The 22456-nt window shown below is 44.1% G+C and overlaps 4 protein-coding genes across 4 annotated transcripts; 3 read left to right on the forward strand and 1 right to left on the reverse strand.

Annotated features, from left to right (window-relative positions):
* Nucleotides 1-2321: 2321 nt before the first annotated feature.
* On the forward strand, nucleotides 2322-3634 carry LAJ45_11069 (uncharacterized protein; the record flags this gene model as incomplete). Its single annotated transcript, XM_046120581.1, has 3 exons — nucleotides 2322-2354; nucleotides 2424-2621; nucleotides 2693-3634. 3 exons carry the CDS (start codon nucleotides 2322-2324, stop codon nucleotides 3632-3634), a joined length of 1173 nt encoding a protein of 390 aa, XP_045966252.1.
* A 3862-nt stretch (nucleotides 3635-7496) lies between these two features.
* Nucleotides 7497-10411, reverse strand: LAJ45_11070 (uncharacterized protein; the record flags this gene model as incomplete). Its single annotated transcript, XM_046120582.1, has 4 exons — nucleotides 7497-9356; nucleotides 9449-9592; nucleotides 10144-10234; nucleotides 10326-10411. The coding sequence occupies 4 exons, from the start codon at nucleotides 10409-10411 to the stop codon at nucleotides 7497-7499; spliced, it is 2181 nt and encodes a 726-aa protein (XP_045966253.1).
* A 2703-nt stretch (nucleotides 10412-13114) lies between these two features.
* On the forward strand, nucleotides 13115-18684 carry LAJ45_11071 (uncharacterized protein; the record flags this gene model as incomplete). Its single annotated transcript, XM_046120583.1, has 12 exons — nucleotides 13115-14031; nucleotides 14083-14120; nucleotides 14191-14208; nucleotides 14260-14842; nucleotides 14909-15115; nucleotides 15182-15340; nucleotides 15393-16900; nucleotides 16959-17482; nucleotides 17567-17949; nucleotides 18005-18070; nucleotides 18127-18313; nucleotides 18382-18684. The coding sequence occupies 12 exons, from the start codon at nucleotides 13115-13117 to the stop codon at nucleotides 18682-18684; spliced, it is 4893 nt and encodes a 1630-aa protein (XP_045966254.1).
* A 2621-nt stretch (nucleotides 18685-21305) lies between these two features.
* Nucleotides 21306-22426, forward strand: LAJ45_11072 (uncharacterized protein; the record flags this gene model as incomplete). The annotated part of the gene is made up of 3 exons (XM_046120584.1): nucleotides 21306-21339; nucleotides 22090-22116; nucleotides 22215-22426. 3 exons carry the CDS (start codon nucleotides 21306-21308, stop codon nucleotides 22424-22426), a joined length of 273 nt encoding a protein of 90 aa, XP_045966255.1.
* Between the last annotated feature and the right edge of the window lie 30 nt (nucleotides 22427-22456).

The following is a 22456-nucleotide window of genomic DNA, read 5'->3' on the forward strand; positions in this document are numbered from 1 at the left end:
GTGTTTAACAGCACTCAGGCTAACAGAGTTGTCTAAATCTTGTAATTTTCCTTCTGTTAGTTTGTGAAGTGATGAAGGTGGTGATAATACTGGATATTGGATTGAGGGAGAATAGTGCTGGCTATGGACGATAATTTAATGTCTTTTTTTTATTATTTTTTCCTGTTTCTTTATATCCACTGGGTTTGCTCTGTATATGTAGCTGAAATGGCAACGAGTCTCTTATGTAATTATTATTTAGGTAGGGATTTAATACACATGTAGTACTTCATCTTGTTTCTTTCAATTGTTTGTGCACGTTATGTGATATGAAGTCTGCAAGGTTGGCTGCGAATGAGTACTAATCACTTGTGGTAGTACTGCTTATGGCAACTTGTGGTATTGATTTATCCTTTGAATATGGGCGAGTTCCAGAAGTAACGTAAGGTAAATGTTTTATGGCTTTATGGCTTGTAGTGAGATATGTTTCGGGGTTTTTGGTCCTTAGATAAATACATGTAGGTCATGCGCCAAGCACCACAACGTGGAGTAGAAGTAGATGGGTAGGCTTATATATTAATTGGTTGTGTTTTGCCCTAGCTTTGCGATCCATCTGGTACTGTAATTGGAGTCTAATTGGATTGGGTTTCATTTAATTTAGGCTCGTATATAGATAGAGTTGCGCTCTACTTTATGTAGTCTTGCCTCTGCTGTGATATACCGTGTGTCAGCTGTCGCTGCAAGTTAATATAATACTTGGATGAAATTCAACATCACGCATATATAGTTGTACCAGTTATTTAAAGTGTTCCCCTCGTAGCATCAGTAGACGAAGGAATAGCAGGATTCGACTGTAGATACGTGAACCGCCATAAAACCTTTCCGGCGGGCTAGGTTAGTATATGCCCGCGACTGAGGCATTGCCTGGTTTCAATACATCCTTCAGGCTTAATTGTAAGAGGATTTTTTGTGTAGTCTAGATGGAATAAGGTATGAGGCTGGGCGCTCTGCTCACCTGTCTGAATCAATGGGAAGTGGGGAGTGGGTAGAGCGTGTTTTATAATTACTTAATAGTGTGCTTTTGGCAAGTCGAACTCTAGAATCTTACATGTAAGGGAGTGTTGTTTGAAGTACACATGTAAGTACTTGCAGTGAAATTAAGTATTGTCCCAATTGCGCTGGCAACCACTAAACTTGAGAACCTACAAAACCACAACACCAAATGTATTAAAGTCGTAGCCATCTTTATGCTCAAAACTAATCATCTCCTACGTTAAATATCATGGTTATAGTGGTGGTTGTTGGCGGGTCTAAGTAAATGACGGGGTCGGTGGTTGCTATCGTAAGAGACAATGCTTAATTTTACTGCAAGTATGTTCATGTTGAAACTCGAACTGAGCTACCCCTGCAGGCTGCCGAAGAATTATGTACTCTAAAGAAGGTTCTTTTGCAAAGTGGACAGATGTAGGATTATAAATGGATGTGTAAAAATTATACACCGCATACCGCTCTTCTAACAAGCTTCGTGCCGGGACTAGGTCCCCGGGCCGACGGAGCTAACATGGGTTTGTCAGGTTCAGTCAGACTTCCATAAGAATCCGTTCAGCGTCAGTTACATGTATCTGATGCATCTAGAGTAGGGACATCAGGGCGTTTGCGGATATGCCTGTAAACATCGTATGTGTTGCTGTAAATATAATTATACCCCACTACCTAGAGTTGATTTTCTGTCTCAACTCTTCAGAGGTTTACACGGTTTATCTTGACACATATGCCATTGTACCTCGTAGAGTAATCCGCATATGACCCCTCATGAATCATTAACACGCATGATGCGGCACCTGCTAGTGCCGGTATTAAGTTAGAAGAGGAAGTTTTATCAGAACCCCGCTGCATACTAAAGCCAGGAGACGCGACGCGCTTTGTTGATTTCTCTAGAGTACCGGGGTTGTCAGGGTGATCAAGACATTTATCAGTGGATCCTGCGGGTTACAACATCACTGGGTTACCCCTTGCAAATTACACTCCTGGTTTATTGGTCCATCCAGGAAAAAGCTGCAGGAGGATGAGGCGTGATTCACTAAAAAAAAAAAAAAAAATTGACGCGTTGAGTGAATTCAGGTGGGACCGTTGCTGGCGAAGACGCGCTGGTCAACTTGACCATGTTTGGATTGATCTCTTGGTATACAAGTGTCTCGTATAAAATCTCTTTGTGTCTCCTCCTCGTCCTGCCATAGATACATAAATCAACCACCAACTCAATTCTAAATTTGTACCTACACCTTCTCCTCACTGTTAAATTTACCAGTATCTCAACTCCTTATCTTTCCTCACAATCCCAAATGGCTACTACACAGATGACCCCTTCCAAGAAGGTGCGTATCCCCACAGTAACACTCTCAACGCGTCTCTGGGTCTGAATATTGACACTAACCCGTGTCTAGGCTGCCAACGCCATGTCAAATCTTAAAGTTAACGACATTACTGCTGCAAAGAACATGACCTCATCCTTCCAGAAGGTCAGCACAGACAGTCCCAAGAAAGACTTGAAGACCATCGAGACCACCGAACCTGAGCTCGACGAGCCCCTTCTTAGGGAGAATAAGCAACGCTTTGTTTTGTTTCCCATCAAGTACAATGACGTGAGTTCCTTCAATTCCCTGCTATCGTCTATCGTCTTAACTATCCACTAAACGTCTTTCTCCGATTCCAGATTTGGCAAATGTACAAGAAAGCTGAGGCCTCTTTCTGGGTTGCAGAGGAGATTGATCTCTCAAAGGATCTCAACGATTGGAATAACCGTATGAACGATGATGAGCGTTACTTTATTTCGCATGTTCTCGCTTTCTTTGCCGCCTCTGACGGCATTGTCAATGAGAACCTCGTCCAGCGCTTCAGTAATGAAGTCCAAATTCCCGAGGCCCGTTGCTTTTATGGATTTCAGATCATGATGGAGAACATTCACTCTGAGACGTACTCCCTTCTCATTGATACGTACATCAAGGACCAGAAGCAGAGGACCTACCTGTTCGATGCTGTTGACACCATCCCTTGCATCAAGAAGAAGGCCGACTGGGCCATCAGGTGGATCGAGGACAAGAATTCAACTTTCGCTCAGCGCCTAGTCGCATTTGCTGCTGTCGAGGGTATTTTCTTCAGCGGCTCTTTCGCCTCAATCTTCTGGCTCAAAAAGCGTGGCTTGATGCCTGGCTTGTCATTCTCCAACGAGCTCATTTCTCGTGATGAAGGTCTTCACACCGATTTCGCCTGTCTTCTCTTCAACCATTTGAACAACCGTCCTAGTAAGCAGGCTGTTCAGGACATCATCACTGAGGCCGTTGGGATCGAGCAAGAATTTTTGACCGAGGCTCTTCCTTGCGGGCTTCTCGGGATGAATGCTAAGCTTATGAAACAATACATCGAGTTTGTGGCGGATAGACTTCTTCTATCTCTCGGAAATGACAAGTTCTATAACTCCACCAACCCTTTCGATTTCATGGAGTCTATCTCCCTTGCAGGAAAGACCAATTTCTTTGAGAAGCGTGTCGGTGACTACCAGAAGGCTGGTGTGATGGCCTCCACCACCAAGAAAGATACTGCGTCCGAGGACGAGGATGATGAGAGCAACGGCATCCGATTCGATGAAGATTTCTAGAGGTTCACTTCCTGTTTTTTATATCTGTATAACGGTTCATTTCTTTAAATGTTTGGAGGTTTTGGGTAGGGTCTTTTTTTTGAATTGGGCTGCGGGTTATGGGTTTTGAAGGTTGTTTTTCTGGTTCCACCGTGTTTCTTTTTAGATGTTTGGGTCTTCCACACCTGATCTTCGATCGTACTCCACTCCTGCATCAATCAGATTCTTTTAGGGTATTGTTTTTCTGGGAGTTTCTACTTGTTAAACTTTTCTTTTGGTTACTTTTAGTCATACGCTTTTGTATCCTGTATTTGTAAATAGACAGCAGTGTCTTCTAGGCGACATCAGCAAGGGGGAAATTCGGGTTCCGGCTATCATCAGTGTAGTCATGACGGGATGAAATGGGCTCCCAAGAATAAATCCTGTCTTATTCCTACATATGGCAATTCATTCCAAGCATGGTTCAACGTGATTTGCACTTGTACCTTAGACATTGATGACGCTGGTAGACCAAGATGTGGGTAGAAACTCTGGAAGTGCCGTTGCTCCGTAATCTCCCCAACATGGGGGAAAGATTCACTCTCGTATGTACAATCTTATTTTTAAGGTGGCCCGGGGGGGCGCCGGGGGTGAAAGGCCAAAATACCTAACCATCACTCTTATCATTGAGCGAGAGGCTCGCGGGTTAACAAAAGACTTTGTCGTTATGGGCAGCGGCAGTTGCCAAATAAATATTCACCAAGAGTGATCTGTATGGAGTGGCACCATCACTTGACTTTTCTGATTCTTTTAGAGTAATGTTTGATTGCGGTAGTGATATATATGGCCTTTTTCATGAGTTACATGTAATTCTCACACGATGCCGCATTTAATAATTCGACAGATGTGTGATTAGTCATCATCGTGATACTAGCTAGTTGGGGGAAATGATCGCTCAACCTGCTTTCAGGCAGTATGGCGTTGGGGGTTCTAGTTGTGGGCCACTGTAGTAGACTACATTTCAGGTTTTTTTTGACTGTGAAGAGCCTGTGGTAAGTGCTTTTTAGCCTAAGATCGTAAATACCTCTATAGAAATTTGAGTGTGGAAGTACGGAGTACAGGATCTAGCCATGTAGTTCAGTTCCTAGGATCATATCCACTTCGAGACATGTTAGTATTAGTCGGAGAATAACTATCTCCAATAGATATCATGGCACTGCCATCATACATTTGAAAGTTAAAAGACGAGAAATATTAAACAGTTTAACTCGCTACTTCAGAAGTAGGAACCCTGACGGACGCTAGCAGCCAGGGTTAAGCCTACACGAGTAAAGATGATAGTTCCAAGGAAATTTAAACTGGCTATCTCTTAAGATGTCAATGATGATAATTTTTCACTAGGACAGCGTATCCGTGCCAGTGTTTGGTTAAAGATTGTACTAGATAGAATAAGGGATTCAAGAACTTTCTTAGCAAAACCACATTTCAGGCCTTTACTAAAAGGATCGGCATTTTTCGGGCAGCTTAAGGGATTCTTATACAGTTATACTTAGCTATAGTTATAAATCCAGTTCACTGATATATCCCATTATAATAGATGCTGCGGGCGGTTGTGGTAGTTAAAATCACAGGCGGGTTGCAAGCCTCATTAGCTCTAACTTTTCACTTTCTTTCGGATATCCTTGTGTTTTCTGAATATAGCTAGGGATGGAGTAACTCGGGAGGTTGGCTCTTAGTTACTTGTATTGATGATGAGAGAGTAGGGAAGTAGTTCTCTCTCCTCGACTCAAGTACAGAGCTTCTTTAACCACATTCTCTAGTATCTCCGTCCAGTGATACCTAGCCCTGGGAATGGTAATATGGGATTACCAAAAGGGATCATCAGATCTAGATGACATCTATCCTTATACGCTTTAGTGTCGAATCGTAAAACTATATGTACATATATATGGATCTTGCCTAAGCCTTATGGAGTCTTCACCAGAAACGCAGACTTATAGAGCACCTTTTCCTCTCGGTTATAATAATGTTTAACAAGGTCTTGGTAAGACTTCGACGATTGATTGATTAATTGATTACTTCATTGAGATAAGACTTCAATGAGTTTTCAAAGGGTTTTTTGTATGCCTAGAAATCATTACAAACCCTTATAATTGGAGGGATGGTACCGGAATTAGCGTTGCGGGCTACATGGGTTGAAGGATCGATCAGGGCTCGGTTTCGAGAGCGTAAATTTTATTCTAGATTCATTCCAGCGCCAGAAGGTATATCAGGCATAGTGTAGCTAGTTCTAATATATTTGTTGATTTCAAATTAGTATGGCCTAGGAGTCACTTATATAGTATCAATGATAATTCCAACAATAAATACACATCACAAATAACACCAGAAAAGCTGCCGTAAGATATCTAACTCCATATTTTGTACTATCGTTTCAAACCAAATTCGAACCTGAAGCCTCATCACTGCGCTTCCAATAGAGAAGCTAAAATCACGAATGCTGCGTAATGCATTGGCGCATGCATATGGCGTAACTTTCCCGCAGACTACTGATCTATAACCCGAAGAACCTGGTATACGTACATATCTCCCCGGCCTGCCGATGCCCAAGGGGAGTGATATCCCATGAAATCGTTGAAACCCCAAGCCCGTCACTAACTACTCTAGTTCTCATGTATGTGGGTGTTGGGCTCCGGCATCGATTTTATAAACAAGCTGTCTTCTAGGGCTTGCATGATCCAAAGTTTCTGACACCGATTTCCTCTCCATGAGAGCTGGAGCTGTTCAGATTTCCTCAATAGCACTTATAGAATATATGACTTCCAGTGTAAGCGATAATTGGTGATGGGATACTAAGTGAGCTATCTCATGATCAGTACCTTGTAGATCTACAAAGGGCAATACTTTATGTTTCGTCATGAATGTGATCGTAGGAATTGATTGTATAAAATCACTCAATGGAAAGTAATATCGGACCCGAATTTGGTCATTCTCCGTGTCTATCACAAACTAGAGTAGGTATTTTAAATACAGTTGCCTTTTCTTTCATCTTTCAACATCTCCATTTGCCGCCCAATTATGAATTTCCACTCCGTTGAGGCCTCTTACATACAGAAGGAAGGAAGGAAGGAAAGAAGGACAGAGAAAAAACTGAAATAATGAAAATAAAAAATAAATGCAAATGCTCCCACCAAGCTTTCTCCAAGATTTCCGGACAAAACGTTGGTGCAAGTTAACCCCTACAATGGTAAAAGCTTGGCTAACAAAATAAAAGAAAGGTGTAACGAGGAAATAGTTCTCCTTTAAATTCGATCCCGCAATAGATTTAGTCGGGGAGCTCATATTTTCGATTCTCCATTGCCTCTTTCGTAGGGATATACCTTCTATATCCCAGTTCCATGATTATTAACAAACAATAGTAAAAAAAAAAAACACGCAATTTTCGCGAGGGGAACTTTTTGCTCTGAAACCTGAAAAAGCAGCCCATCCCGGATAAACAAAATTCCGAATATAAGAAACAGTAGGGTATAAAGAGAGGATAAGAGTAGGAAAGGAAGAGGCAAAATGTGTAAATAGGAAGAGAAAATAACCCCCAAATCCATGCCCGCAGACCCTTCCCAAAGCTTCAGAAATCAAGGTGTAAAAGAACATCAGTCCGAATAAACAGAATAAAATAAATAAAATAAAGAAGGCACAGGGCAATGCAAAAAAAAGGGCAATATGTGCAATTTACACGCTAGCAAGAACAAGAGGATAGGAAACAGTGGAATCAAATTTATAGAAAAGTCGTAAAAATAAAATAAAACTCCAGTGAGCCGCCTGTAAAAGTAAAGGGACGAACAAAAAAAGGAAAAAAAGAAAACCGGTCTCAGATATCATGCAACGTTATGAGGACTGCCTAAGACTACTGCTGTGCTTGAACGCACCAGTGTCTGTGGTAAACCCATGCGCTTTTTTGGCACTCCTTGCTACAGTACTTCGTACGCCTGCACCGTCTGCATTTTGCAAATTGACGAGTGTACTCCTCCCATTTCCCGCACTCGTAATACGCGCATTGTCGAATTCCGCCTCGGGAATCATCCTTTCGGCAAAGATTTCTCATCACTACGCCTGCCCAGTACTGCATATCCGGAGGGTGGTGTCGAACAGTGAACTTCTCCACGAGAGGAAAAATATTGTAATCATCTGGTAGGAGATATTCTTCTTGCTCTTCAAGGGATTCCTGATCCTGGCTAGCCAGATTGCTTGGTTCTTCGTCCAGAAGGTGAATTTCGCCGCTGATAGAGAGTTTTGGTACTAGGTGAGATTTTTGAAAGTAAGATCGCAGGTTGCAATACTTTGAAACATAAGCAAGAAGTTGTAATGACATTAGAACATCCTCTTCACGAGGCATTGAAGGCAACACAACCGAAGATGAGCTATCTTGAAGGTAGCGAGATGGAAAATGAAACGCTGTTGGAATGGCCAAAGGTGGATTAGCCGTTGGAGGATTTGTATTGGTTGCTGCATTAATGATGCTGCCATCTATCGGCGACCGATGCGTGATATTGAATGTTTCAGTATCTTGGGTGTCTGTACCATGGGGGCCAGCCAATCCCATTGGAGCATCCACTGAACCAAGGATTGTTTGGCGGTCATCTATGCCTTCTATGTCCTCTCCCGTCTGAATATCTACAATCGGTTCGTTTGCATTCTCCACTTCACCTGACGGATTGGGAATCTCGTCTGCATTCGGATCATCGGATTCTCCCGATATCGAGCGCTGATGGCGAATGGATGGCCGGCTACTTCGGCGAATTGTTCTGCTAGATGATGTGGGAGGCGGAGGATTAGGCGTAGTGGGTGACTCGGGTTGAGAAACATTTCCGGCCTGTAGCATTGATGGTAGCCTTTCAGTGTCCCGAATGGGTCGCAGGCCAAATCCTGCAACATTAACATCCATTACTGGGAGCGCAGCCGCCAAAGGCTGTAGTCCGCTCTGGTCGCGCGCAGGAATTCCTGAATGATATGTGTGGAAGTGGTGGCGACTATCATGAGTTCGATTATTAGGGTGAGATTGTCTAATATAAGCAATCCTTTCTGCGGGATTTGGTACAGTAAGTGTTTGGTGGGAGTTGGCGTGCACATTTTCTAAAGCCTGTGATGCAGGTATTTCAATAGATGCAGGCGGTGCTTGTCTCCTAAATCCCCGGTCTCCTCCTGAGGGCCTCTCATGTCGATCGTAAAAAGAATTAGGGGGTTTGTTGTCGCGGGACCGAACTGAGTGGCTACCAGAAGCGGTACGCTTCGCATTAGCTGCGTCTGCCTTTGACTGTAGTTTGTCGATAACCTGTACATAATTGTCCAAGATTGTTGCAATGACTGGGACCATATCTGCCTCCACTACCCTAGTTCGCACGTTTTCTGAACCCCGCACACCTATGTTCACGACACACTGAAATGCTAGATTCCATTTCCACATGCTCATCAAATCCTTGTTCCGCCCATCCTTCAGTATGCATACCAGCCTTTCGATACCTCCATCGACGGTAAGAATATCCCTGATGCGAGCCGACGAAGTAGTAAGATAGGCAAGGTGATTCAGAGAATTTATGAGAGGGAGAGTTGATGTACAATCCAGCGCTCGTCTATCATAAAGAGCGGTCGTAATACCAACGGATGCTTTATTGAGATTAGGAATGCTGAAGTTGACTTCTCGCATTGTTGATATTATAGGCTGGGATGGGAGAAGTTGGGAGGGGGGGGGAGGGGGAGGGGTTAGGAGCTGCGAGGGAGATATATGTCAGCACGTCGGGATTTTCTTCATATGGAAGTAACATCGCAAAACTAACTGGAGATTGCGATGTGGTGACAGACCTTGTATGCAAGTTCCGAAAGGTGGCAATCGAACCGAATAGCGGTAATGGTTCTCTCCAGGTAAGGGAAGAAGGTAAAATTTAGAGGGAAAGGTGTTGAAAGTCGATCGGACAAGTCGTTATCAGAAGACGAAAGTAGTTGTCCCTAAGCGGTAAAAGGATGGAAAGAAACAAGAGGGCTCAGAGGGGAACTATAAAGGAAAGGTTTATCGAGAGCCGTGGGGTTTGGTGGGCGGCTGTCGTCTTCGTTAGTAGTAGGTTGAGGAGTGAGTGCAGGTGATGAGTGGTGGTTGTGATGGCGATGGTTGCTGGCTGGGCTGGGCTGGCTGTGCTTTACAAATGGCCGGAGACAGGGAGGAGGTGAGAGGAGAAATGAAAACGGAAGCAGCCAACCACGAGCGAGGACACACAGAAATTCTCCCCGAGGGAACAGGAAGCACAGACAACACAACACAGCAGACAACGAGTTACTGGCGATCCGGTCCGATCCAGTCCCACGGGTACCAGCAGTAAACAAATACACTTACCAACCGCTAGACAAAAATGAGAGGGAAAGAAACACGATACAGCGACTGTTAGAGGGAAGGGAGTAGAGAGGGAGTATTTAGGAAGAGGAGAAACAGGATGGCACAATAGCAACAATGACAGACAGTGAGCTCTCCCTCTCTCTATTTGTCTGCCTACCTGTGACTATACGGATGGAGAGAATGGCCGCCGGCTTTCTTCTTCGTGGAAGTAAGCAGCAAGGGAGGAGTCGCTGGGGGTTGTGTGGTGTGTGCAGAACAGTCTATTAGCAGTCAGGACTGTGATTGGTCAGAGTCAAGAGGTAAGTGGGTGGTAGTGGACCATGGTGTCGCGCCGTAGCAGGGGATACATACTCTCTAAGATTTTGCCCGCGCGAAAGGGAGAGAGAGGGGATGTCAGAGAAGCCGAAATTGTACGGCCAAGGATTAAGAAGCTGCATCTTCACTCATAGTGCCGCCAGTCTCCAGAGTAAGTAACCCAGAGGAGGATCGAGCGTTTCACTACAGCCGTATGTACGGTAGGTAGGTACATGTACATCTGTATGTATCCTACAGAGACGTGCTGGCGGAGTGGGAGTGGTGAGGTTCACTAAAAACGAAACTACAAAATTAGAATGGAAACTATGACATTACAAGAACTCTTTGCGTTTTTTTCATTAGTGATTCTTGAAGATTTCCTAAGCGCGTGCGTTGTTTTCTGCTGTGAAGTAAATAACCTGAGTGGCAAACAAATTGAGGGGGCGCTAGTTCGATCCCCAAAATTTGTTGATAAACCTCGCTTCACCTCACGACGTGAATATGCAGGAAACAATCGACCTTAGCCGCTAATTATTGTCAATTCGTTAACCCCAAGCTGCGCTCGTGACCACAAAGAAAATAAGCCTTTCTGAAATCCTGCATGCCTGGTTGGTGATAAAATAAACACTACTCTAGGTAACCCACTCTACATACCTACGTGACATAAGTCTACATGGTGTCGATAGACTTTTGCTGGCGTTCAACGGGAGAAAGCCGTATGCCGAGCAAAGGAAAAGAGTGTTCTTCTATGCACAACCAGGTGGCGAAGAGATAGTGAGCCGGAGAGATAAATACCTAAATGATAAGCGGTTATCGAGCCCGAGTCAAATGTTTCAGTGGAGAACAAAGTTTCACAGGTTTCCAGGGCACCTGTCGGGTCATTTCCTCTGTTTATCTAGAATTAAATCTCTATTCACTCAGTTGTCTAGCTAGTGCACATGGCACACATGTATCTACATGTGTGCATCATTTAGGATGTAGCCTCTGAAGGCGAACCCAAGTCTACCACAGCTAATTATCTCGCCCGGTCGGAGTACTCAGATACACGTAGATGAATAATTAATATACATGTATCTAGTCCTAGTCCTGTTAACAGGTCACATCAACCCAAATAGTCTAAACCCAGATAATTGTTTTGTTTTGGAAGATTTAGTATTCTGTAACCCTGAAAAATAATTAAGGGCGCGCATACACGATTAATCTTTATCCACAGACTTATATTTTGTAGCTCAGCTCTGTTAAAGACCTTAGGCCTGTTTGTTCAATAGGTATATATGGAACCGTAGGACTTACCTACATGTATTTACAATAGATAAGGCTTTGGTTAGAATTGACTGCCCAAGGGTAGTAGTTATCTCTAGATTTGAATTTAGTAAAAAGATTTTAGATCGTTGATTTGATCCTTTCAGACTCTATAGGAAGGCTGCTTAGAATATGTCTTCTTCTGTTTGTAGCGGTATGGCTATGGGTACATTTGGTCGATCGAGTGATCGATTGTGCAGACAGCTAAGCTAAGTGCCAGTAGCCTCTAACACTGGGGCAGGGTATAAAGATCTACAGAATAAATTGGAGTTGTTATACTTAACCCTAGTTGTACCTACATATATGTAGTGGTGCCTGAGGACCTAGAATCGATCAAAGATCTGTACATGCAAATATACGGTTAGGTGATCTTTCATGCCCAACATGGACGTAGACGTATTCAGGTTTCAGATCTCGTTGAAAAAATATCTGGGCAATCTGAGTGCGATTGTTAGTTGATAGTTCTCTCCTTATAGGTAGATTTATAATTATAATGACGACACCTGCTTATCATTAGATCTGTGCTCTGAGCGCAAGATCTGGGATTGAGTGGTGCGTGGTTCCACCCACGAAGTTCATGGCGTCACCAAAGTGAGGACAGAACAGTACCTACATAAGGTAAACGGTACCGGCATTTGTGTATTAGATGTAGGTAGGTACCTTAGATAGTGATACCCTGGAGTGCTCTATGTGTTGTAGGATACCTAGATCTAGAGTACACAGGACGTTCGATATACCACATGCAAGAGAGCCTCAAAGGTTTCAACGCAGGCAACTACTCGTATTTTCGTGACGTTTGTAAAAGGAACCGCTATTGCATACCATACTAAATTGTGGACTTGGCGCGTAATTGTATGGTATGCAATAGTGGTTCCTTTTACAAACGTCACGAAAGTACGAGTAGCCAAGAAGCCGGCGCATACAGGATTCGAAGCCGCGCGGCTATGCAAGTTGTAGGAAAGACCAGCCCAAAACATGTACATACATGGAAACGGATCAAACTCTAGTAATAAAAAAGAACACAAAGTACGAGTACAGAATGGTAGCACTTGGATTCTATGCGTGCAAGTACATGAAATCAGTACCTATGTGACCGTAAATGTGATCGACAAAGGGTTCGACCCTGTAAGTTGTGATGCATATCATGACTTTTACACCAGGAAATCACCCTAGTTACCCCCAGCCTCACAGTTACAGACTTTCTCACATCGTCCTCAATCTTGACCCTTTGTTCTCCTTCCTACACCCTGTACAGTCAAAACTATATCAAATTGCGGGGAAGCAAGGTGTCCCAAGGAGTCTGCCCTGCATACTGTATACCCATCTTGAACCTACGTGTGTCGTTTCTTGCAGACTCTCCACAAATATCTGAAGGAAGTTATGCTTCTGTGCGCGTCTAGTTAAAGTAGGTGGCCACTTGTACTTTGCTGGCTGAGATCTACTTGAGGGTATTCTCTGGACCAAGCTCCTGAAGGGAAGGTTGGAAGGGTTAGAAGGTAGATTGAAGAATAGAAACTGACTTTATTCCAGGCCAACAGATATCCATGGTCGAACCAAACAGCGGTGTTCCGGGATCGGGTGAAGTGCCTGCTGAAGACCAACCGTCTTCAACATCTGGAACACTACGGGATTCCAACTCGGACATTCCCATCCAGCCCACGGGAAGTGGCATTCCACGCATTAGATTTTCCACGGACATAGGTCGTTCCGAGCCTTTAGTACCGGGCAGTTCCCCCACGGGTGGGAAGATTGTTGCCACTGCAGGTCTCACAATTGATACCTCACCCAGGAATGTTCAGAGAGAAAGTTTGGAAATAAGACCGTTCGGTCGGGAAACTGGCGATACAAACTCATCAGGCTCGGTAACAGATCCTTATCACACACTCTCACCGACGTCTCCCACGTCCCCAAGGAAACGCAACCGAGGGTATAGTTTGCGACGACAACTATTCTTCAGGAATGTACACGATCAAATGGACCAGGACGCTGGATTTGCCCACAGTAGCGCCAATGATATGGGAATCGAGCTCAATTCCGTACATCCTTCACATGAAGTCAAGAACCAACGTATAAAATTCCAGGGTGCTGCTGCAGGAGAGGGGGCAGAGGAGGAGGAAAAAGAGAAGGCTGATCATGACCATCCCAAAAGACAAGGGAGTCTACCCCCCATTTCCGGCAGCCTTCCACAATATTCATTGTGGGCCCATAAACAGTCCAAAACATTTAGAGCCCAGGTCCAGTCATACTACAAAAACATTCAACAATTGATATTAAGATACAACGGGGCTCCACCAAGTAAGGAGGGGAGGAGAATACTTGTTGACGCCGAAAGAAAGGATCCACTTATAGATGAGAGGACATTGAAGGAATACATCGGAAATACCATCAGAAGTAGTCGTTACACAATTTGGAGCTTTCTTCCAAAGCAGTTATTTGCTCAGTTTTCGAAACTGGCGAACTTGTAGGCAACGGTTTCTTAACAGGCATTGACATTGAACTAATGAATCTCCAGCTACTTTCTTTGTGTTTCAATTTTGCAGATGATACCCAGTGAGTTGATCCATCCGCTTCTTTTTGAGCGCCTCACTACCAATTGTATAACGCTAACTTGGAGGATTAGCGCTAAGTACTACTGGAAGTAAGCTCCCGAGTGATATTTCATGTCCATCGAGCTACTAATTTCTGATAGCATACACAACGATTGTCCCATTATTATTCTTCATAACGCTATCCATAACCAAAGAGGGCTACGATGATTATCGACGATACAAGCTAGATAAGGTTGAGAATAATCGCTATGCTCAAATACTTCATACCTATAAACCCAGCGATGATCGCGATCTTTCCTCTACGCCCCGTTTTTGGGCGGAAACAAAGTGGAGGAATATTCGCGTGGGTGATATAGTAAAGCTCGAACGCGACGACTCGGTCCCAGCAGATATAATCATACTCCATTCTAACGGCCCACGAGGAATAGCATATGTGGAAACAATGGCGTTAGACGGAGAGACAAACTTGAAGAGCAAACAGGCATTGCCGATAATATCAGAGCAATGTGATACTATTGAAAAGCTTGGGGCATTCAAAGCGCGGGTCGTAGTGGAGGATCCTAACATGGATCTTTACAACTTCGAAGGAAAGGTTACGGTTGGAGACGAAACGAAGCCTTTAACAAATAATCAGGTGATCTACAGAGGAAGTGTGATACGAAACACATCAAACATGTGGGGATTGGTTATATTTACGGGAGAGGAAAGCAAGATTCGGATGAAGTGGGTTGAAATCGTCTAATCATAGTGGGTTAGGGTTAAACTCTGTTACTAATTTTGATTGCATAGTGCAAACAAAAACCCACGAACCAAGGCGCCATCGTTACAAGCAATCGTCAACAAGATTGTTATTATCGTTGTAATTTTTGTCATTGCCTTGTCTGTTTTCAACACAGTTGCATACCGTCTCTGGCGAAATCGAACGGAAAGGCGCTCCTGGTACTTAACTAATAGCAGCGTTGCCTTTTTCCCTATTTTCGCTTCCTACGTAATTATGTATGGCGCCACATATTCATAGAAAGTGGTTAACCCAAGATGTCTACATTTACTAATTAAACATAGGTTCAATACTCTCATTCCTCTTTCTCTCTATGTTAGTTTGGAGATCATAAAGCTAGCTCAGATGCTCCTCCTGAATGATATCGATATGTATGATCCAGAAACGGACACACCAATGGAGGCAAGGACATCCACTATTAATGAAGATTGTGGCCAAGTCAGGTAACGTCCGTTTTTTAATCCCACACGCAGTGTCAGAATTGACGAGCAAAAGTTACATATTTTCCGATAAAACTGGTACTTTGACCGACAACGCTATGCTATTTCGGAAACTAAGCGTTGGAGGTCATGCCTGGCTACATGATCTCGATATTCAGCGGGAATCAGGCGAACTTGCTGATCGGTCTAGCTTAGGTAAAAGGCGAAGAGAAAAAGGAAAGGGCAAAGCCAAGAAGATAATAGGCCGTCCAAAATCAGCTCATATGAATACAAAGGGAACCAATCCTGAACCACATCATACTAGAAAATCCTTCGGCGATATGGCTTATATACAGCAGGTCGAGACTATCCCACCTAAATTATCACTTGATGGTCGACTTCGAAACAAATCGTCTTCAAATTCTCTCCGATGGCGCTCTACAGCAATTCCCCAAAAAGCTCAACCACAATTATCCACGATGGATCTCCTATGCTACCTTCAAAACCATCCACATACTTTCTTTGCCCGTAAAGCTAGGTTTTTCCTGCTTTCCATAGCCTTGTGTCATACATGCATCCCCGAAGTGGATGACGACGGAAATATAATTTACCAAGCGGCATCTCCTGACGAGTTGGCCTTGGTGAGAGCTGCACAGGAATTGGGATATATTACGATTGATCGGCAGATAAACAAGATTTCGATAAAAACTTTCCCAAATGGGCCTATGGGGGAACCACTTATCGAAGATTATGAGATCTTGGAAATCATCGAGTTTTCTAGCAAAAGAAAGCGAATGTCGATAATTATCCGCATGCCAAATGGGAAATTTTGCGTTTTTTGCAAAGGGGCGGATACAACCATGATTGAGCTTCTTCGGCTTCGGGATCTGGCTAAACAGAAAGCATTGGAGGTTGAAAGACGTGCAAATAAGAGAAAAAGTCTCGAGGCGCAGGAAGTCATACGGAGGACTAGTATGCAGCGTACAAGTATAGGTGGCCGGTCTAGTATAGGTGGCCGGCCAAGTTTCGGTGGCCCTGGCCGCCCTAGCATGTCTACGAATCGCCTAAAAGCGATTCAAGACGAATTCGATGATTGGCTAAGGGATAAAGAGCAGGATGTCGATTTGTCATCTGTTGACGATGAAAGCGTCTATTCTCGGCCATCTGCCCAGTTTGCAAATCGTCACTCAATCGCTTTTGGGGAAATCAACGTACCACTAGAGCGAGAAATTAGCGAGGATATGGTTGATGAGAATATTGCTGCGGACGAAGCAAAGGTTATCGAGCGCTGTTTTGCGCACATCAACGACTTTGCCACAGAAGGGCTAAGGACATTGCTTTATGCCCACCGCTTTTTGGACGAACAGGAATACGCTGTATGGAAGAAGATATATGCAGAAGCAACAACGAGTCTTGTTGATAGACAGAGCCTTATCGAGAAGGCGGCCGATATGATCGAAAGGGACTTTGAGCTCGGCGGTGCCACAGCAATTGAGGATAAGCTGCAGAAAGGCGTTCCAGAGACTATTGACAAGCTCAGGAGAGCAGGTATCAAATTATGGATGCTGACGGGAGATAAGCGAGGTAGGTGCCACGAAATCCATGTTACTAATCGATTCCTATATTAATTTTCTTTCTCTAGAAACCGCGATTAATATCGGCCACTCTTGCCGATTGATTAAAGACTACTCGAATATTATTGTTCTTGATAAAAGAGATGGCTACATCGAAAGAAAAATGGCAGAAGCAATATTGGATATCAATGCTGGGAAAGTTGCTCATTCGGTCGTAGTTGTGGACGGTGGTACTTTAACGAGCATTGATGACGACGAGACACTGAAGTCTTTATTTTTTGATATTGCTATTATCACGGACTCCGTCATTTGCTGCCGCGCAAGCCCTAGCCAAAAAGCATCACTTGTCAAAACCATTAGGACCAAGGTTAATAAGTCTGTGACCTTGGCAATTGGGGATGGTGCAAACGATATAGCAATGATTCAAGAAGCGCATGTAGGTATTGGAATCACCGGGAAAGAAGGTTTACAAGCGGCCAGAGTCTCGGATTATTCCATGGCACAATTTAGATTTTTGTTGAAATTTTTGCTGGTTCACGGGAGATGGAATTACGTTAGGATATGCAAATATACAGTTGGAACGTTTTGGAAGGTATAGACCATCTGTAAATTTCTTTGGGAGAATAATCGGTTTTATATGGTATGATTAAGTGATAACTGATATATATGTTTTTAGGAGCTGCTATTCTATCTTACCCAAGCCCTCTTTCAGAGGTCGAATGGCTACACGGGAACCAGCTTTTACGAGTCATGGAGTTTGAGCATGTTTAATACTCTATTTACCTCGCTTCCGGTGATTATCTTGGGAATTTTTGAAAAGGACCTTTCTCCCGCAACCCTATTAGCTGTGCCAGAACTCTATCGCAAGGGACAGCTAAATGAAGGATTTAACTTTCGAATTTACCTTGGCTGGATGTTCCTTGCCTCTTCACAAGCAGTTCTAAATTATTACATGATGTTCACGTTGTACGCCCCATGTCTTACGGTCGATAACGGGATATATGCTATGGGCGTTATCACATATAGTGTTGTGGTTACGCTTGTTTCAGCAAAGCTGCAGTGAGTATCCCAGGTCTGGATTCTGGTCGGACTCGGTAATAACATATTTTACAAGACTTATAGAGACGCACAACAAAACCGTTATAGTCGCAGCAACCTTTGTTCTTTCCGTTGGAGGATGGTAAGCAATCAATCTACCACGTCATGTTTTGTTTGTTCATATCTAATGGACTATAGGTTCCTTTGGAACATCATATTGGGTGAAACATACTCAAATAACGTCATCTATAATGTCAAAGATGGAATTTTACGACGTTTTGGCAAAGACTTAACTTGGTGGCTTGTTTATATATTTTGTCTCTCGGCCTGTCTCGTCCTTGACGTGGCCTTGATCTCTATTCGTGCTGCATTTTGGCCTACGGATGTACGTAACCTTAATTACTTCTCTATGACTCAATTTCATGCTAATCATCGTGTTTATAATGGCATTAGGTTGATGTCTTTCAGGAGATCGAAAAATCAAAGGAAATGCGGCAACGCATGGAAGAAGCAGCCAGTGTTGAGCTCCAACAAAGCTGGAACCAGAACCAAGGGAGGTCTAAAGCAGAAATTGAAATTGAGGGTGAAGTGCAAGAGTTTTTAGATAGGCCGAGGGTGATGGAAGAAGGAAGAACCCCAGGCGGAAAGAGCACAAGTTCATGTGTCGACCGAATCTCGTTTTCTGGAGATCGAGGAGATGTAGAGGATGATATTAACGTGCACCTGGCAAGAAGATTTGGATCTATTAGAAGATGATCCTTATGACAGGAAGTTTGGATTGTTTTTTTCAAGAATAGGCATTTATGACGTATAAATGTATATGGGCATGTACATTCAGGTATATGGAACTAGGAACGAATATATAATATATGGACACTTGCTTGAGGGGATTTAAGACGATGAATTTGATCTATGGGCCTCAGTCAGATCTGGGGTGACCCTACTTATCAGCGCTGTAACGTGTAAACATCCCTCCCGATTCATACGGTGCTTTGACTGTTAGAGAGCCTAACTCTAAGAGCTGCATGTTTAATCAACTAGAACGCGCATTCCCGTTGATGGACACTCAAAACGCGGGGTGGCAGTTTTAAACCAAGAACTGGCATGGGCACAGATACCATGCAGGTATTCTCAGCCGACAGCCGTTGACTTTACTCATAATGTGGATATCAAATCCATGTCAAAGGCTGAGACTGACTCTACTGAGCAAGTCTCCAGCCTCCTGGTCAGTGTTTCCCATTGAGCACCCGCCACAATAACAGCTACATGTAGTTGTAAGAGTTACTTTTGCCGCAGGTGCAATATATCTGTATATCGTGTCGGTAGGACATCCCGTGGTAGTTTATCTACATGTATGTACCTATGTCAACCGGAGAATTATTGAGCTCAAACTGCACGGCCCGCTCGCCTGTTGTCTGGGTACTACATGTATTATTGCAGATCGCAGGGTGTGTAGGTGTGGAGTACTCTACAGTACTCGTAGTGTGTATTTGGATCGATCGATTAATGAGATACATGCTATATCTAGCTTCTACCTAACATCGTTATGTAAGATGTTCGTCTACTCTAGTATTCGTAGAAGCTTAGGTTAAAATAATTCAAGTCCTTATCCACACAAGGGATTGAAATGTATGTTACATAAACATTTAGCCAGTCAGAGCAAGATCTATCGATTCTAATTCAAAAGCTCGTCTTGCCACTGTATATAGAGCAGAGACCACTCCTGGCATGGTATTTTGCTAGTGATATAAAAGTCTGCGACTGATTGACTGTGAGGGGCAAGTTTGACCATCATCACAGTGTATCACAACGCGCTTGGGGAAACCCCACTTGCCCAATGCCCATAACCGTCGGTGTCTCGGCAATGGACCTTTTTTTGGATATCAAGAGTTTTGCCCCTTTTTGCCCAGCACTTGATACCAACGGAGCGTTCCTGGCCCTAGACGAGGCTCCGCTTTCCTTGAGCGATGGGCCGCCACCGATCATCCTTACTTAGACCCATGGCTAGCCGACAGCCTACATACATGGAGCTGAGACGGGTTAAGGCCAAGCAAGACTTTGGGGGCTGTTCCTGAATGCATGCGCTAGCGGTCCCAAGACAGCGTTTATTGAACGCCTGTCGTCACTTTGTTTTCTTCAAGTTGATGTCCACCAAACGATATCAAATTGAATACCACGATCAGAAGCAGCCGAGGGGGAGAGAGGAGGCGCATGAATCATGAGCCAGGACTGCTATTGATAGGCAGTGTACAGGTGGTTGTTATGATGATGATGATGGAGACTACAGCGGGGGATGCTGGCTGGCTAGATGGTTGGCCGGACACAATAGGATGGTTGGCGCACCGGCCAGCCAGGTTATTCTATGCAATTATGATTCGGCATTCAATCGGATGATTTCTGCGTGCGTGCCTGAGATAGGAACCCTCTACCTAGGTATTCATTTCATGATTCTACTCTACACAAACGCGGAATTCAGTAATGTGTTATGTGCATATTTTTTCTATAAATGCCTATGGCCATGGAACCTTCCGAATTACATTTACCCCATTGAACTTGAGATATAAAAAATTGATTCAAGAGGTTAATAGAGCGGTTCCCCCAGCGAATTTTTGGTTCCGCGCATAACTCTCTCTAGAGTACCTACTCTAGAGTAGGCGTAAACCCACCCACCGCATCGCCTTCTTTCGCGAGCTGTGCCTGTGCCTGTGCCTGTGCCTGTGCCTGTGCCTGTAGGGCAGGTGGTGATCGAACGCAGAGAAAGAAGTCTCCGGCCCCTGGCGTCAAAAAGGACGAAGCAGGGTACAATTGGATGGCCACTGAGTAGCTGATTGTTTACGCCTCCACATTTTTGTTTCCTTTTCCTTCATTTTTATGTTTTCTTTTTCTTTCCTTACCTTTCCTTTGCTTTCTAACTTGTCTTGTTTCCGTAAATACATCTCTATTGGGATTTTTTTCCTGCCCCCATTAATTCGAATTGGGACCTGTGAGCGGACGGGCAAAAAAAGAGAGAGAAAAAAAAAGGGAGACCCCTGCGGCTGTTTGGAGCCTGGCCTGGAGAGCACGAGGAGCAGTGAGAGACTCCAAAGGAAAGCAGGACAACCGCTGCTGCCTCTCCCCTCCCTTCAGGCTTCAGCACCACACCCATCCGCGCCCCCCTGCACAGCTTGTGCTCATCCATGTAGTGTAGGGTGTAGCTACCCACACCCAAGGCGCTTTCTCCCTCTTACTATGCCGATTCCGCCGTCTGCACTACATACCCACCAGCCCACCGCCCGCCTGAGCTAGTGGCCAGCCTGTGTGCATGCAGTATGTAGAGTAGAGTACCTACATGTAGTGTAGCTGCTAAGTTGGTAACCAATGCTGTGTGTAGCAACCAGATGTATCACAAGTACGCAGGTCAGGGCAGACCAGGTAGGTATGCGCGGAGGGACGTTGTCATCGGTCTGGCTTGCCATCACACCCACACCCCCACAAGTGCCCACACATACACACCGCACGAACCCCCTTCCCTCCCTTCTCTTTCTCTTCTTCTTCTCCTTCCTTACCCTCTCTCTCACTCACCGACAGTTGATCTCCAGGCATCGTGATCTTCCTTTCTTTTTGATCCTATACTCTTTAACTTTTTTGCACGCCTTTTTCAGGTTACAGCCTCACTCTTTCGGCTGTCCTAGACGCTCTTTTTTGGCACTCATTCGAACAAGGTAGAGTAGTCTCATTCCTTGTAGGCTCTTCAGCTAGACATCATCCGACTATTCACGACTTTGTCGCTCCACTCGCCACCTTCTTTCCAAAACTACCCTCAGCATCCTCAACTTGTTGAGTGTATTTACACATTCTTTGGACTTTCTTTAACTCTTTCCTTCATATTATTAAAAATCATTCTCTTCTTTTACCCACCAGGGTTTTTCTTGTTTCGAAAGAAAATTACAACTAAACAAAAAAAAAATCCTTGGATTTCTACGTCTCCGACCGGCGCGAAGTTCTTCACGATCACTACTAGTGTAACAAAACTAAGAATCACAAACACGTCCTTGTGATAGTCAACTTATTTAGCAAGAAAGAAGATCAACGCAACAAACCACTCAGTACAGTTCAGGTCAACTGTCTGATTAGCATATACCATCTTTTGTCAACTACTAAGTTCTGCATACCAACTTTCAGACAATTCGAGTGAAACAAATACTATAGGTAATCTTGGCTTCCTGGAGATAACATCACCCTGGATCATTCCGGGTTAATCGCGTATCACGTTGGTCATGAACTTTGAAACTGATTCGAGTGAATAGTCGCGTCTTTCTATAAACTAGTAGAGAACCACGCTATACAGGATGTCTTCATTGACTTCTCCTTCTCCTTCTCCCCCTCATCAGCAGCTACATCAAACAAATGGCTCGCGACGACCACCAAGGAAGAGCACACTTACACAACAACAGAAAAACCAGAAACGTCAGAGAGCAACGCAGGAGCAACTCGTGACCCTGGAAGCCGAGTTCAATAAGAATCCTACGCCAACCGCCGTCGTGCGTGA

The sequence above is a fragment of the Morchella importuna genome, assembly GCF_003444635.1.
Source record: "Morchella importuna strain M04M26 chromosome Unknown Morimp01GS055, whole genome shotgun sequence".
Classification (NCBI taxonomy): Eukaryota; Fungi; Ascomycota; class Pezizomycetes; order Pezizales; family Morchellaceae; genus Morchella; species Morchella importuna.